General features: G+C 44.8%; 1 protein-coding gene across 1 annotated transcript in view; it reads right to left on the reverse strand.

Moving 5' to 3' along the window:
* Positions 1-5,530: 5,530 nt before the first annotated feature.
* pdgfc (platelet derived growth factor c) overlaps positions 5,531-16,941 on the reverse strand; it is a 49,549-nt gene continuing 38,138 nt past the window's right edge. Inside the window, exons 4-6 of the mRNA XM_030114853.1 lie at positions 8,722-8,944; positions 8,412-8,629; positions 5,531-6,660 (exon numbers count right to left, since the gene is read on the reverse strand). Coding sequence (XP_029970713.1) covers positions 6,547-6,660; positions 8,412-8,629; positions 8,722-8,944 — 555 coding nt within the window. The 3' untranslated portion in view covers positions 5,531-6,546. The remainder of the gene's footprint in view (positions 6,661-8,411; positions 8,630-8,721; positions 8,945-16,941) is intronic.

Here is a 16,941-nt window from a genome sequence, read left to right on the forward strand (position 1 = left end):
AAAAGACGAAGCGAAACGTCTGTTACTCACTTTTTGAATAACAGTTCAGTGTGTGTGTGTGTGTGTGTGTATTTGTGTGTGTGTGTGTGTGTGTGGTTTCATTACTTAAACAAACAGCACCAACTGGTTTTCAGCGTTTCTCCCATTTAATTGATCGCCGCCATCGTCTACAAAACGCTGTGTAAATGTGATACTTTTCTGAACCAAAAATAACAACTCGATCTCAGTTTTAACCTCCACTTATTGCTCTTTATGATGGTAGGAAAAGAACCCCCAGCCAGACCGCCTGCTGCTGCACTTCCTCAGGAGCTGTGTTGGACCCCCCAGAGTGGAAAACTGCCCGGTGCTTCAGAACTCACTGTTCTGTTCAGTACTGAGGTGGAATCACTCTGCTGACGTAGGCTGACACATCCTCTGGTTACTCAGTGGAGTTGTTGTATATGCTTCGCGCCCGTGTGTGTGTGTGTGTGTGTGTGTGCGTGCGTGCGTGTGTGTGTGTGATTGATGCTTGATGCTCGGTGTGTCGTGGAGCTGAGGGTAAATGTAAAACCCTTTCATCTTGGTGTGGTCAGGTAAAGTGGTTAAACACTGGATGTAATGAGGAGATGAAGGCTGAAATGGGAGACATCTGTGAAACCATTCAACCTACAGTATATTTAACGTGTAGCGCTCCGTAAATGATTTCCTGAGCCATGACTAATGCCACGCTATAGCCCAGGACCTTATATTCCCAGCAGCGTCAGCCATTTCCCTGGAAACCACAGCTGCGTCGGCCTGTAATTATCAAAACATAACATGCACCCGTCAATTTGGCCTTTCCGTCCATTCAGCATCAACCAATCAGAGATGCTTGTGTGGAATTGTGTTACTATTTTATCATTATCTGATTTATGTTTCATCTTTGCTGGTGTTTCCTCCCCGTATTTATGCTGAATCTTTGTTGTATTATTATGTTTCTATTCGATTATACTTAAAGACATGCAGCATGCTGTAGTAGATCCGCACGTGTCACGTTCCGGGTCTACTTTTTGGTCAGATGTCGATGCTGACTGGTTACACTGAGCTGTTGTTCACCTGGCAGGACATAAATAAACGTTCTGAAGGAACAGTAGTGGAGTGTTCGAAGCGTGGCTGGACACTGTGTCATCGGGCCAACGCACCCTTTATGGTAGGGGTAAGTATGTAGTAAGTAGTTCGATGAAACTGTACATAGCCAGAGATGGCATCTCGAGGGGCCGGCCGTCGTTTTAGAGACCCAGCAACCGAGTAGTAGAGGAAATAACGATTTACAAATACTTATTTTACTGTAATCAAGTGAATTTTTGGTTACTTGTACTTTGAGTATTTTTTAAATTTAAATTTTACTCATACTTGAGTACAGTTTAATCTTCTCCGCTACTTTTAAAATCAAAAGCCACTTTTTATTTGCTTGTTTGTTCATTTTTTGGCGCCTTTGTTTGTTCATTGTCTCTACCTGTCTTTCTGTCCCCCTGTCAGGTCCAGCAGTATCAATATGTAGCTATCAGTAAATAAAATAAGTGAAGAAACCATGTTATTAAGAGGAGCTTTGTACTTATAATCTCCTCTTGGAAGAACAAATCTGTCGGGCACATTACAGCAGCCAGGCCTCCGTTTTGCTGCTTCCATGCTGGACAGGACGGGTTAAAAAGAATTAAAAAAAAATCAAAAGTCACTACCGAGTCTGACCACAATTTTAGTTCATAACCAAACCAATCGCAACCGCCCCAACTAACCTGGGATTAAAAAGAAAGAACAGCTCCACTGCAGCAGTGCAGCAGTCACAGATTTCTGGAGCTAGCATCCTGTACAGAGGAGTAAAAAACTTAATTATTAGACTTCAGGTTTGGAGAAAAACAGGACAAAATGGAGACAGAAGACAACACTGTCAGCGGTGAACATGAAGAAAATACAGGAGTGTCAGGAAGCTGACTTCTTCACATTAAATGCATTTAGCTAATGCTAACTGCCAGTCTCTAAATCCCATGGTCACTCCGCGACCCGGCGGTTAGCCACTTCAGTAAAACTACACAACACAGTGACAGAAATGCAATTGTCTCAATATCTGTTGATTCTGTGGCGAGTGTGAGTCAAACAGAGCAATCCAGAAATCCTGGGCAGTCGTGGGAAATGACGGAGATAAGTGGAAGCTGCTGCAGCCATCGGCTAAAGTGCTGGTGGTTCAGATTTGACACACCGCCAGAGGCTTTTCCAGCTCCTGGGAGCAGACAGCAGCGACAGATGGACTTTTTTCTTTCTCTCTCGCAATATTCTGCAAAACATGCACAGAGGAAGCAAGGGAGTGGTACCAGCCATATGCCTTTTCTCAATGAGGAGGAATTAAAGACAGCTCAGAAACTTACTGCTTCTTTTTCATCAGTGGAAAACTGCCTGAAACGCATTTTTATGGGTACGAACCGAATGAAAAACAATTAGATATCAATATATATCACATATATAATACAGCATCTCTCATATACAGCTCCTTTAGTTACTGAAAAACAACCAAAGGCAGCAAATTTAAATAATCCTACTGTTTATTTCAGTGCAAATAAATATGTTTTTACAATTTACTACTGTGAAATAAAACAAACCAATGGATTGAACTCTGTGCCTCGTGCACAGAAGAAACAAAATGTGAAACAAGCTGCTTCTGCTGAGAGTCTCTGATCCTGCTTCGTTACGGCATCAAGGTTTTAAAAAAATCCTCCTTTAGAGGTTTGTAGCATTTCAAAACCACGTATCCTCTATCAAACTATTCTATCCTATTGACATTTTGGAATCTATCTTCCTCACTGAAATACAAGTAATGAATGTAATTCTTCAGCTATTATACCAAAATGACGTGATGTTGACGTCGCCATGTGAAGGACGGTCAGTTCAAGCACTGCACTGAGAAATTACTGCATCCTTCTATTCAATGTCTCCTCCTGAATACATTCATCTGAGTGTGGGAGGGTTTTTTTTTTCTTCTGATTTTCAGGCGAGCAGACGGAAGGTCCTACTGCTAATTCATGAGTTTTGTCCTGTGATATCGTGAAAGTCTTTGAAGGCGGATGTGCCGGGGTTGAGTGTTGTTCTGGAGGAATGAGTCATTTGTGGAGCTGCAGAGTGAGAACGTCATCCAGGACCTTGCAATGTGGATTTTTTTTTTTTTTTTTTTTTGTGACACTTTAAAAACTTTTAGATGCCATAAAGTTTTCCCTTTTTTTTCTGCGTCCCTCAAGTACCCAGCCTTTAATTGCACCATGATGGTGTGGTCTGACCTAAATAAGGCTGCTTCAGTTTAACAGCGAGCACAGGAGTGTGTGTGTGTGTGTGTGTGAGAGGAGGGGAGGCGTCAAGTGCCGGACTGATTGGTGCAAGTCACACACACTCGGTGCATACACAAACACACACCAACAGGCAGACCGAGTGGCCATGCTGCGTCCCATCTTGTGCCAGAGCAGCGAGGTTTCCTCTGCAGCGACCGGAGAAGGCAGGCTGGTTAATATCATAGAAACCGCGCCGGGGGCCGGCGGCTTTTCGCGCGAGCATCTGGCGTCACCGCAGAATCCTGCCAGGGCGCGCATTAGATGAGAATAATTGGCGGGGACAGCAGTGCAAGATGGACAAATGAGAACCTCCTCCTGAGTGACCTGCTGGCCGGAGGGGAAGAAATGAGAAACACACCGCTGAGCGTCTGATAATGAGTTCATGGAATAAAGACGAGTAGATACACTATAATAGCAGATTAGTTTTTTTTAATATTTCCTCAGGTACACACACACACACACACACACACACACACACACACACACAGCAATTATGTCAAGTCATGCTTTCTAATGGTTTCCTCTCACAGTCTCGTATCTTTCTCACACTGATTCGTCATTCATGCACGAAGCTGTTCAGACTTCTACACACTGAAAAGGAACTGAAAGTTTTCTGATTCTGTGATCAAAGCCTCACTGTTTAAATGGAACTTGTGACGTGGGAAGAGATTTGATGAAATTATAGGTGTAAGGAGAAGAGTTGGACTTCTTCTGTACTCAGTAATGGTTCGGTATTGTATTGTATTGTATTGTAGCTACACAGCGACACATTTTCTGAACCAGGGGCCGGTCCCAGTGGACAATGGTCAAAGATGGCTGTTTTGAAAAAAGTTTTGGTTTGAAAGTATTTTTTCTGTCTTGCTTCCACAGAGATCTGTGTAATTTTCTTTGCAGACAATATCCTGTTTTATCAAACCTTAAGTACAACTTCCTATTAAGATAATAAAACCATCCTCGCTCTGAAAAGACACAGCAGTCTGTTGATTCCATGAGCTCAAAAAACACACTGACTGCAATGACCTTTACATGGTGCTGACAACGGGAAGACTAAACCTCCATCGTCATGACAACAGTAAAATCATGTTCAATGGTCAGGATGTTGATTTATGGAGTCAAACAGTACATGAGTGGGTTTTAGTTGGAAAAATGTCCTCAAATGACCATTTAAATAAAAATGGTCAGAAATTCTTGATGTGGTTTTGTCTCGAGTTCTCATCCTTCTCTTTCTGTACGGGGGGCTGTTGTAGACTCAGAGGGCCTGAACGCAGAAGTGAAAGCAAAAGTTGATCTTTAATGCAGTTACAAATCCCCCAAAAATTATTTTCATTTTAAGAAGATCAAAAAACAAAGTATAACTGATACAAACTCCAGCGACAGGCAGCTGAACAGGACAGATGAGAGGAAAAAACACACAAAGAGCAGCAAGACCCAGGGATCAGGGGACAGAGCGCTTCACCAAGCAGGAAACCAGGCGGGAAAATGAGTTCCCCGCTTCACGACGTTTTCAAGTAAAAATTACAAACTTTGTTTGGAGCAGCCACCGCTGTCGCCACTTTAAAACGTTGTGGTGTGAACGCGACCTAAAACCAGAACAACATAGAATCAAGTTGAAATGCATGTGGGATTCTAGACAGGAAACCATTTCATTCCAGTCCTGTTTCCTTGATGAAGACTGTCTGATTATCATGAACTCATCCTGCAGGCTGTCACCCTCCAAATGATGGGCTGTTTTTACGTTTTCTAAATCATCAGCTGCTTCTGCAGCTGAATAAGAGGATGCAATACCTCAGTCTTGATTTTCATGTTTTCAAATATAGCTTGGCATTGTCATTTCTATTTGGTGAGTTTTTTCTAGAAAACCTTGCAGAAAAATCATGCAGATGTAAAGCCTTTATATCAACGAAATGTATGATTCTTGTAAAAAAAAATAGTTGAATCAGATGTAGCACATCAACAATTTGATCAATTTACAGAAAACACATCAGGACTATGTCATTTTATTTTTTATCTCTGCACTCAGAAACTGTTTGCTGCCATTCAGTTTACACAGATTTCAGTTTTTTTTATACAGCTTTATTTAGATACAAAATTACGGGACTAGTTGAATCCTGATCTGTGTCATTTATTAGGATTAAGCTGCCGAATCCACACAACAGTAACAGCAGTACTGTGTGTGTTGGGTTACATGCTGATTTAGATCATTTTAAAAAGTATTTCACCACAAATTAGAAACGGAAGAATTTATTGTTGATGCTCGGTACTATGAAATACACAAACTGTTCTTGCAAAAGTAGAGATAAATAACTATGGCATACAGAAAATGCAAAAACAAACAATGTTGGCAAAAAAGAAAAGAAAGATTAACAAGGACGATGCAGGCTAATACTACTGTACAGCAGCAAATACAACAAACATGGCGTCTTGGACCTAAATTCCCTTTCATTAAACAAATAAATATTCAAAACCATGTCAAAAATTCAAGACATTCCTGCACATTTAGAATTGAGATGGATCGATCAAAGACTTTGAATGTTTGACTGAACGCTGCCTAAATGACTCAACATGTGCAACTTTCTGTTCTCCGTGAGAATCTTTGGTAGAAAAGGAAGAAAAGCACAGGAAAGAGGGAAGAAAAGAAAGACGTATTTACACATACTGCAGTCTCATTAGTGATACGTTTCAGCTGCGCTGTGGCGGCATTTGCTTCAGATTAAATCTGTGGTAAAACAAGAGAGGAGCGGAGGAAAACGACTGCTCATAAAAAGCACCTTTCTCTGCCTTGATGGTAATAATAGAGGAGCTGAGGGAGTCAGGCAGCTGCAGCCGGCTCACTTAGAGAAATAAAAAATAAAAGAGTACTCCAACAAAGAGGCTCCCATTTTCCGTGACACCGTCGGCCCACACCGAGCCAACTTTAAAAAAAGACCTCGCGAAGAGGAGGCGACGTTCTTATCTCCAGCAAGCTGGAGAAAATAGTCCTCGGAGTTCATGAGCAACAGTTCAGATACGCTCCAGTGAATTTCTGCCTCTCAGAGCACAGCATTGGTATTCCACAGCAGTCGCATCCCTTCAGAGGATTTATTAGATTCCGGTCTGTTCTGCTTCGTCCAATTAGACGGAGGACAACAGGATTAAGGGGGAATGTCGTTAGCTTCCCCGTGGAGGCGGACGAGCCGCCGATCGGTGAGCGGAGGTCCGGTTCTGGTGTGTCGGGTCAGTCCCAGTCGTCTTTACACACACAGCTGCACTCCTCGTGGTGCTCCAGCGGCACGTCGGTCAGGGACTTCTGCAGGCCTCGGGCGCCGCTGCGGTGCTTCAGCAGCAGGACCTGGGCGGCAGGACGACACACGTCAAACACCTTCATTCACAAGCGGCTCCGCTTCGGTTTCAGGTTGAAGAACAGATGAAGGCTAATTCCCTGTACTTCATACAGGATTCAATTAGTTAGTCAAACGGGCCAAAACCGAGTCCAGTCCCGCCGGCGAGATCAAATTTACCAGCTGTGAGAAATCATGACTCAGCCGCAACACAGCTATTGGACCACCGGGGGCGCACTTCAGTCTGGACCATGAGAATCTGTTCAGCTGATCAGGATCAATACTCAGATACAGAAACGTGTCAATATGAAAGATCATTTCTAGAATAACTCAGTCTCATTATATGAACAATTTTCATGTAAATAGTGTAATAAAAATGTATCATGATGTAGAATATTGATAAATTCATAGTTTTTTATTCACATGTCAGGCTCGTCATGTTCTGCAAAAGAGCAATTCAGTAAATATGAAGGTATTGATATACTCATACTTTGTTGGACACCACAAATTTCAGGATGTAGTCAATTATAGATTCTAATGCTATCATTCATCAAAGGAGTTTGACGCCCCTGAATCAGACAAAGAAGCAACAATTATTCAGTTTCCCTACCAAGAAACAAAAAAGGTCCTCCTTATGTATTTCATTAAAAAAGGTGAAATCGCTTCAGATAATTTCATTAGAATAACCAGAGGTGGAAAAAGAGCAGTTTTCATTTAAGCTAAATTACATATACTTTCTGTGAAAAATCTTTGGAATGATGAGTTTTTACTGAGGTAAAACTTGGATAAAAGTAAAAAAAAAAAGAGAGAGCGAAAAAAAGAGAATGTTATAAGTCAAACGTAAGAAAGCCATTTCACTGCGTAAAACAAAACCCCAAATCCACCTAGCATCATTTCTTTCACTCAGGTTCCTCATTTTGGATGCTGGTGCTGCTGCTTTATGCCTCAGGATAACAGTGTGGAATCAATAGAGTTGATGAAAACTATGATTCTAATGTTCAGTTCAGTTCAAAATTGAAGTTTTTTTGGAAACAGCAGGAAGTCTTGGCACACAGCCATTGCTGACGCCGGCCAGGTCCTGTTTACACGACGATCAAGTAAAAATGTTTTTCCACGTAAACGACAGAGATCGTGAATCCCTGCTCTCCAAAGCTTCAAACTGTGACTATCACAGCTTTTAACACGTTCAGCTCCCACAGCCACAAATATCTGCATTCATTTGATAATCAAATAAAAAACAGTAAAGCCTTCCAGCTGCAGGAGCAGAAAATGTTGGATTTTACCTGGACAGTTCATCACCAGCAGCATAAAGAACATTTTAATCCATCTGGACATTTTAAGCTTTTAACTACTGTGTAATTGAAACCGCAGGTTAAAGGGCAGTGAATGGGAATGCATGGGAAAAAAGGATGTTTTGTCAAGAATCATTATTTGGCGAATAAAGTTTGTACGTTGGCTGAATAATGGGAGTCTGGCAAAACAGTTTTAAAAGCCTCTGTGGATGTAAAAGTCATTTTGATTTAATGTAGAAAAGGTAAAACCACAAATTTGCAGCAGACATTTATGAAAGCCGGGACCGAGCGGGAGGAAAATCACAGTCACGTTTCATAATCTGATGTTTGATGTTCGCTCAGAATGTGTTTTAAAGTCTAACCTTTGTGGAAAAAGGAAGAGATTTGAAGCCTTTTGTGTCACTCTGCGGCGAGACGGCGGATCGGACAGACAGTAAACGTGGCACGCAGAGCGGCGGGGGGGGTTCTACCTCGTGGTATTTCTTGGTGACCCTGAGCGGGACGCACTGGCAGTCGAAGCAGCGGTGGGAGCAGCAGGCGCAGTTCCCGCCGCAGCGCTTCACCAGCAGGCAGCTGGGCCAGAAAATGGCGTCTGTTCTCTTCAGCTCCTCGCGCAGCGACACCGAGAAGTTTCTCGGCGTGCAGCTGTACAGGCGGACCTCCTCCCGCAGCAGGTTGAGATCGGCTCCTGAGGACGGCACGGAGATGGCGGTCATTCGAGGACACGGTCCTCGTCGGGGTCTGGGAGGGGGACGGGCGTGACAGAGCGACCTCTGGTACCTCGCGCCTTCTTGTTGTGGATGAAGGACTTCCCCAGCACGTGCCAGGTGGGCTTGTACAGCTCCTCCATGTCCAGCTGCCACCGCTCCGGCTCCAGGAACTGCAGGACCTCCTCCACGGTGCCCAGCTCCTCCACGGCCTCCGACAGCTCCTCCATCTCCTGCAGGGAGGTCGGCGCCGCCGCCGCCGCCGCCGCCGCCGGGACGCCGGGCTCCGACACACTCTGCAGGGAAACACAGGCAAACATCAGAAAGCCGTCGACGCGTGTTCGGCAGGCGTCACATTAAAAACACAGCTGGATAAATAAGAGGAAACGATTCCAACACCTGCCTCTGGAAACCCGCAGCAGCCGGACTGTGGCGTTCAGAAATCTCCGTCTTACGCCGCGTCTGGATTTATAACAGTGAAGATTTACGCCTAAAAAGCAGGACGGTGTTGTTCTTTACCGGCACATTTCACGTCACGGTGCGATATTGGCTTTAAATTGGGTTGGGCTCATTAAATGCTGCGGCGGTTCGGACTGGAGTTGATTTAAGCAGGCCCGGGGCGGCCGGGGCCGATTCCAGCTCCGTGTCTGAGATAATGTGAGGATGAACTGTGACTCGGCACCCCGGAGGATCTCACACACACACACACACACACACACACACACACACTTTACATACGGTGAAAATCTGCCTGATTGGAGGGATTTGGCCAAACGCCGGAGAGCTGCTGGGAAAACACAAACCGGCTCCTCTGCAGGACGCATTAATATTTCAGCCGAAGAGTCCGGCGAGCAGCCAGCAAGCTCACATTCACTCAAGATTCAGGATGAAAATATGATTTTTAGTTTGTTGTTAAAGAATTTCAAACTGTGAAATGAGAAGATGAGAGGAAGCAGGGCAGCACAATGAAAAGAAAACCTCCAGGTTAAAACTTCTCTTACTTGCTGCGAAATCAACACATGGCAAATATGACAAATACAGTGATGGGATGCAAAATCATTACTGACATCCACGACTGCTAACATTTGATCCATGCTGGACGGGAGTGGAACAGGTTAACAGTCCATTACAGTGTAAACTGTAAGACTGTTTCTGACGTTATATTAGAATTGTGAAAGCACCATATTTTGTCCAAACCCGGCTGGGAGCCGTTCTGGACTCGACCAGATCCCTCAAGTCCCTCGAGTCCCTCAACCAGATGGGACTACATGCGGACTTTCCACCTATGTAAACCTTTTTATAAAGATCTAAAACTTTGCAGTTGAGCATCTCTCATAAATAACGGCGTTCTTTTCGGTGCTGTCGGATCTGATCAGGTCTCCGTCCGTCCCTTTGCCCATTCTGCGTGTCAACATCGGTCCCTGAAGGTCCTGCTTCCAGCGTCTGTTCTCCGGCGCTCGTCTCTCCGGCAGCCCGGCGCCCGGCGCGTCGCTCTTCCCAGGAGAAAAAGAGGCTAATCTGTTAAACCTTTCCGAGCTGTGACGCCGCGTTTGTCCGACATGTCAGCTCCCCGCTCGCTCTGATCTCCTGTGACTGACAGGTAGAAGGCGCCGCTGTGACACTCGGGGAAAATAAAATGCTGCGGAGGGCTGAAAACATCGGCGGCTGGCAGCTGGGCCCAAAAGCTGAAAAACCACCACTCCGGGAATCGTGTCCCAGCTGGGTGAGAAGAGTCCAGAATCCAGTCCAAAACACAAAAGAAATATTATTTTGTTTCTGGAAAAGTGGTGTTTTCAGCGTCTCCGTGTACCGTCGTCGTGTAGACAGGCCCTCAAAATCCAAGGCAAGATTTCAACATTCACTTGAAAATGTCTTAATAAAAGGTCTCACTTCATTTGATGAAAAACGAGCTGCAGACGGACTGCTGCATGTTCAGAGGTGATAATTCAGTGATTCCAATCTATACAAGCTGCACCCTGCCTTTAACTTCTGTTAAATGTTTTGAAATAAACTGTACTGTTCGTACCGGGGGAGTCAAGCTTAACGCATGTGGAGCAAAAGGGCTGACAAGAGGATCCATTCCAACAAAAAAACAAAAAAACACCAAACAATTGGTAAAAAGTAGACAGGTGATGCTGGTTCAAGGTGATGCTGACATGAAAACTAGCTCACCGGTACAGTGTTTGCCTCAAGGCCATGGTGTCAGCTGAGGTTTGGAGAAAAACACCCATAATGCAACAGCTAGAGGGGAAATTTAAAGAACATTTCGCTGGATTTTCCACCAGAGGGTTTCATTAAAATTGCCTTTAAGCTGAAATTGTCACCATTTTCAGGAGTTATTGTTTACTTTTGTGAAAATATACATTTTCAGCACATACACTCTGAGCCACAACCAACACAAACCTTCAGAGTGTAAATTTACGGGTTATCATGACACTGTTTTACTGGTCCCGCTCAGTTTGGGCTGTTTGTGGCTCCTGAACTAGAATCTGTTGGACGCCTCTGGTTTACGCTGTTTTCACTGAAACTGACCTGATCGTTGAAACAAGCCTGTCAGGAATCGAGCCCGGTTCAAATTACCAGTGAGCCGCTGTACGCTATCATGAATGTGAGATGAACGTCTGCGCTGACGGTTGAAATCCCGAGTACACAAACGGCCGCATTTTACAGAGACTGGTTCCCTCCAAATGCAGTTTTACCACTGTGTTTCTCACTGTGCGGCCGAAGTACTGCGCCCTGCTCCGCCGTGCCGCCATGCAGCAGAGGTTAAGACAGATGGCAAAACGCCGCCATCAACCCCAGCAACGGGTCCGAGGGCGCATCGACTTCGTGACCCTGGAGAAAATGAGCGATCCAGAACATCAGTGAGAGCCACTGGCAGCCTCAGAGCATGAGATACGTTCAAAATGTGGGTCAGTTCGGCTCAGATGTTGAGAATCAGACGCCGGTGGTTTGACATGGCTGCGCCGGCGCCGCAGGCTGCAGAGACGCAGCTGACGCACAGCTGCGCTCATGCCACACACTGGCCTCAGACTAATGAGGCTGGCTTCATGACCACCGAGCAGATCTTCGCTTTATGTGGCACCGACTGAGATAAGCAGACGCGAATGTGAAAGGGGGGCAGCTCTGTACGCTCAGAGCGGAACGGCGGTTTTTGCCGAAGCAAGCCGTGTTCTCAGAGCTGCGATTCTGATTAGCCCGGCCGCGGCAGTAGCTAACAGCGCCGACTGGAAGCCATTAACAGCTTGTGAATGTCGATGGTGCAACGCTCGCCCAATTAGCGGCGCTCTGCAAGCTCAGCTTCAAATAAAGACGCCCAACCCCGGAGAGACGCATCAGGAAAGCTGCGAGAAGCAGATCACAGCTCCCGTTTAGCGAAGGACTTAATGGACCACCAGAAGTTCAACCGGAGCTCTTTACAGAGCGAGAGCGAAGCAGAAAGGGTGACGGATACACTGGATCATTATTGATCCTGAACAGGAAGATCACCGGAGCTCCAGATGATTCATTCTAATATGAAATGATGGTCTAATCGATATTCCTCATTAGAGTTCAGGCCTTCCTCTGCAGAGTGATAATGTTCATCCAGGCTCTGTGACGCCCAGCTGGACATTGAGAATAGAAGAAGGATGAAATGACATGATGCCTTTATCACATTTAACAATTCTGAAAAGTAGAAATCCTCCCGTATGTCAAATGTCTATATCACAAAAATGTATTTAGAGGTTCTAAACTGACTGCAATCACACACATTTCACCATTTGTAGCCTAAAATGTCAATTGGTAACAACATATTTTTGTAAAAAGTAGGCATTACTTTATATAACAGTTGCAAAAATGTGTTATAAATCAGATTTACAAGAAGAATTTGCAGCATAAATTTTACAGCATGTTCTTTGAATCTATAGATGCATCAATATGTAAGACTCCTGTCAGTATTGAGGAGAACAGCTGTCTCGTGTTCAAACAGAAGTTAAAACAGAGTGAAAAACAGATTTTAATTCCCCCCGACAGGCCTTGGTCAAACCTGGCTCCTGCCTTTTGTTTCTGAGTCCAGCTGAGCAGAAACCAAGAGCAGGAGCTGAACTGAAAGCTTTTTCACATTTGGTGGAAGTTGATGCTGACATGACGAGTTCAGTACATCCTGGAACAAACCCCCCAGAAACCAGAGAGAGACGCGGCGCGGTGACGGAGCGCCGTCTGTTCCTGAGGACCCGACCTGACTGAAGCTCAACCAGACGTCGAGCTGCAAAGCTGCAGGTTCAGCTTCTCCTCTTCCCTGAAATGCTGGTGAGAAACCGTGGCAGTTCTAAATGGACGGAAGCTGTAGAGGTTTACGGATCGAGTCTCTGGTGGCTTCGATGCTGATTGATTCTTGGACCTTTTCAGAAGCTGGTTGTTAAGTTTATTTACACTCTGTCAAGAATAGGCTCAAACTGAACTGTTCCTCAGCTACTAATCTGGTACAAATTAAGTCCAAAGTGAGTGAATAACAGGATTTCAGCCATGCTGTGGTAAAATTCCTGTATCTTCTTTAAAGAGGACATTTATGGATGTATTGTGCTTCCAGTGAGGCAGAATGGAAGGGAAGCAGCTTGTAAAACATCTTTTTCTCCCCCTCATGAATAAGCTCATTCTCCGGCTGTGACTTCCTGTCTTTGTTATTATGGAGCAGCGCCACATGCGTTTATTTCTGGGAGCTGAAATGACAGGTTGAGCTGACTAAGTTCAGATGACAATTCTGAAATAGCATCTTGGGAGAGCTTGAAAAAAAAAAAAAAAAGAAAACGCAGTATCTCCTCTTTCACATGGAGCAGAAACCACTTCCTGCACAAGAAGGCTTTGAGAAAGCAACATGGTTGTTGTGTGTGAAGAAAGTTTTTCTTTTCCCTTCCTTTCACTGCGCGCCACACACTGCAATTGAGGTCTGCGTAAAGACAGAGCTGGGTTTTTATCCGGCGCAGCCTGCTGCACGGCCTCAGCAGTCATTAGCAGGCCGGGCTCGCTCCCGCTGTTTACTGAAACACTCTCTCCTCCGCCGAAGCAGACCTCACAGAGACAATGATGCATGTTTCTCTTGCTCCTTCAACTTCCAACGCCCACCACTCGACGCTCCGTTCAACAGCCTCCCTCTCTTCTCTGTTTTAACAACCCCGTCCGCGTTTTCTGAAGTCTCTTCCTGTGAATTACAGAGCGGCTCTTATTCCCCCCCCCCCCTTCTTCCATTCCCTGGAAGTGGTGTGGAGGAACTATTGCTTGTTTAAATATAAACTAAAGTGCTGGCCCCTGCGTGGCAGGAGCTTCAGTAGCTGCTGGTTGACCGCAGAGGAAACAGAGCGGGGCTGTTCCAGCGCGGAGGAGAGTTCAAAGCCGACCTGCACACGGGGCAAAGCGCCCCCCCTCCATCTCACGGCTTCCGCACCTTCTACAGTGGGAATATGGAAGGAAAACTGGGTTTCTCATTTCACGGGACGGTTTCTGAGGCGGCGTCATTCCATTTCAAAAGTTACAACCCATTCAGTGCTTTCATCTGGCGATCGCTGCTCAGACGTCGTATTGATCTGAAATCAGATCCTCACACTGGACTGTGATGAGCATGGAAATGCATTTTCAATGGTGAGCATCTAAACTGGAGCCCCAGGGTGTCAAACACTTTTCAGTTCACATGCAGACCAGTTTGATCTTCAGTGGGTAAAATGCTGCCAAAATAACCTGTAAATCTAAACTTCCATGTTTTTATCTGTTGTGACATGAGTATACGTGACGAAAATGTCTATATTTTAACAAAAACAAATGATTACAACCAAAAGTCAAAACAATCGCAACATAAAACCAGTTTTAATGAAAACTTCTGGCCCAAAATGTCCTTGAAACTTCTCCTCTTGCTGCTACATTCTGCATGTTTTTTCAACCCCCCGACAGCATGGCTTTGAGGCTAATGCTAGTCTGTTAGCTGTCATGGCAGCAGTGTTGTGCAGAGTTGGGTATGTAACGACAAGTAACGAGCGTTACAAGTAGTCAAATTACTTTTGATGGGAACGAGTAGTGTAACGGCACTACTAGCTCGAAGCTCAGCTGGAAGTCAATCAGAGCTGGACTAGGCAAATGGACAAAATACTCCTTCCAGTGGTCCAGGGGACGGCGTATTAGCACGTGAAGTAAATCCAAATGGTTATAAAACATTTTAAAAGACGTGTTTTCTTTTCAATCTGTTAAAAAAAAACGTTTTGATACACACAGATCTGCGCATGCGCAGTGCTCCGCAGAGAGAGATGAGGGAGCACAGCTCCGCGGAGCACTACGCAGTAACGAGTAGTGTAACTTCGTTACTATTTCCATGGAGTAATCAAGTAGTGTAAGGCACTACTTTTTTCAAAAGTAACTAGTAACGGGTAACTCTTTACTTTTTTGAGTAACGGGCCCCAACTCTGGTGTTGTGTCTCTACTGTTGAGAAATTTATTTTTAAAAAATCGATCATTTCTTTGAAATTTTCACCATTTTCCGGATTGGAGCCTCTCATGGGCCTGCTTTGGCCCATGGGCCTTATGTTTGACACCCCTGGTTTGGAGCATCTTCCTCTAACTTAAAGTCCATCAGTCGTGAGAGTAGAGTCACTGAAACACATTAATAAAAACACTTCTCAACTGCCTAATGGAAATATGTTATTATAGTTAATATTATAAAACTGTTCACTCGAGTCTGCAAAGTTCTTACATGCTTATCAAAACATTTCAAGAACAACCAGCTTTTGACACGAGGACGAGTTTTTAATGGGCACTTTTGTGACAGAATGGCTTTATCTCTGTATTTTGGTATATAAACCTTTGTCAGCACGAAGCTCTGATTTGTTATGAGAGTCTCTGAAAACAACAGGAGCATGGACTGATATTCTGAAAACACACGGGGAGAAATCAAGGCTTTGAGGCACAAAGAGAGGCTGCAGCGTGAATGAAAAGCACTAACAGTAACCTCGGCGGCGTGCTGGCGCAGCGGGCCGTCCCGGATTAATGAGGAGTTTACTTAAAGCAGGAGAACAGATCCGCAACATGACAGGTTAAAACACGGCGGCCGTCTCTCCGCTTCATCTCCGGGATGAAGGGATCGGCTGTGCATGTGTGGTCTGAAGATCTCTGAAACGAGGGAAGAAGAACGAGACGAGCGGGGAGAAGAACAAAGGAGGGAACTCTGGGAGATTTTTCAGAGAATACTTGTGTGAGCATATTCTGAAAGCAGATCCAGCTCAAGGGAAAAACGTCTAGTTATATAAGTATTAAATGTATGGATGAACCGACGCTGACACGATGTCGCTCGTTAGCTTAGCTGCTCATCACGTAACTCTGAACCGTGCTACATGCTACATGCTACATGCTAAAGAGTTTCCCGGCTCACACACCAGTGGTGCTACATGCTAAACATGATCAAAGAGTGACTGATTGGCTCATTAGCAGCTCGGTCCCTCAGTCTACTGTACACAGCACAGTGTGTAGCGTCTCTCTACACACTGTGTGTTCTGTATAGGCTGATGTGCTGTTGGGAGCGCATACACACACACAAAAACACATCATAATGTGCAGAGAATTCCATGTGTAAAGTGTATTCAAACTTTTGTTCAGGGATTCAGCTGTTTCGGCTAAAATCACATCAAAATTTGTGTTTTTTCTGGAAAAATGACAAATACTTCCTTTTTTAAGGTAGGATAAGTAAGAAATTTACTACAAAAACAAAACAGTGTGTTTGTTTTATGTCTGTAATTCCACTCGATGAATGGATTTGTCTCCTGACGGCTGTAATCAGGACAAAAACACCTTCTCTTCTATCATCTTTTGAAATTTTTTCCCCAAACATCTCATCAGACCGTTTCCCTCCTTTCCTGTTTTACAAACCGGGATATTTTTCTGACATGTTAGCATCAGCATCACGGGATTTGTTTCCCTTCCCGTGCTCTATTTCCAGGCTCATTATTTCCCTGGATCTAAACTGTGGAGGTGGAGAGAGCAGCGTTGGCGTGACCGACGCCGAGCCACAGAAGCCACATTAAAGGAACATGAGCAGGATGAAATTGAAATTACCCTTAAAGTCAACCCGCTGATATTTAGCCTCGTCTTTTCTCACAGGACAGAGTCGCACACACACACACACACACACACACACACACACACGATCGCGCTCCGCACACCAGCTCGCCGCCTTCCTCCTGGATGTTTTATGACTGTCAGCTTTGTGCACGCACTCCGTGCGCCTGCAGTTTAAACGGGGAACGGAAACAAAGATTAGGTCGGAACTGCTCAAACT

The sequence above is a fragment of the Salarias fasciatus genome, chromosome 2 (assembly GCF_902148845.1).
Source record: "Salarias fasciatus chromosome 2, fSalaFa1.1, whole genome shotgun sequence".
Lineage (NCBI taxonomy): Eukaryota > Metazoa > Chordata > Actinopteri > Blenniiformes > Blenniidae > Salarias > Salarias fasciatus.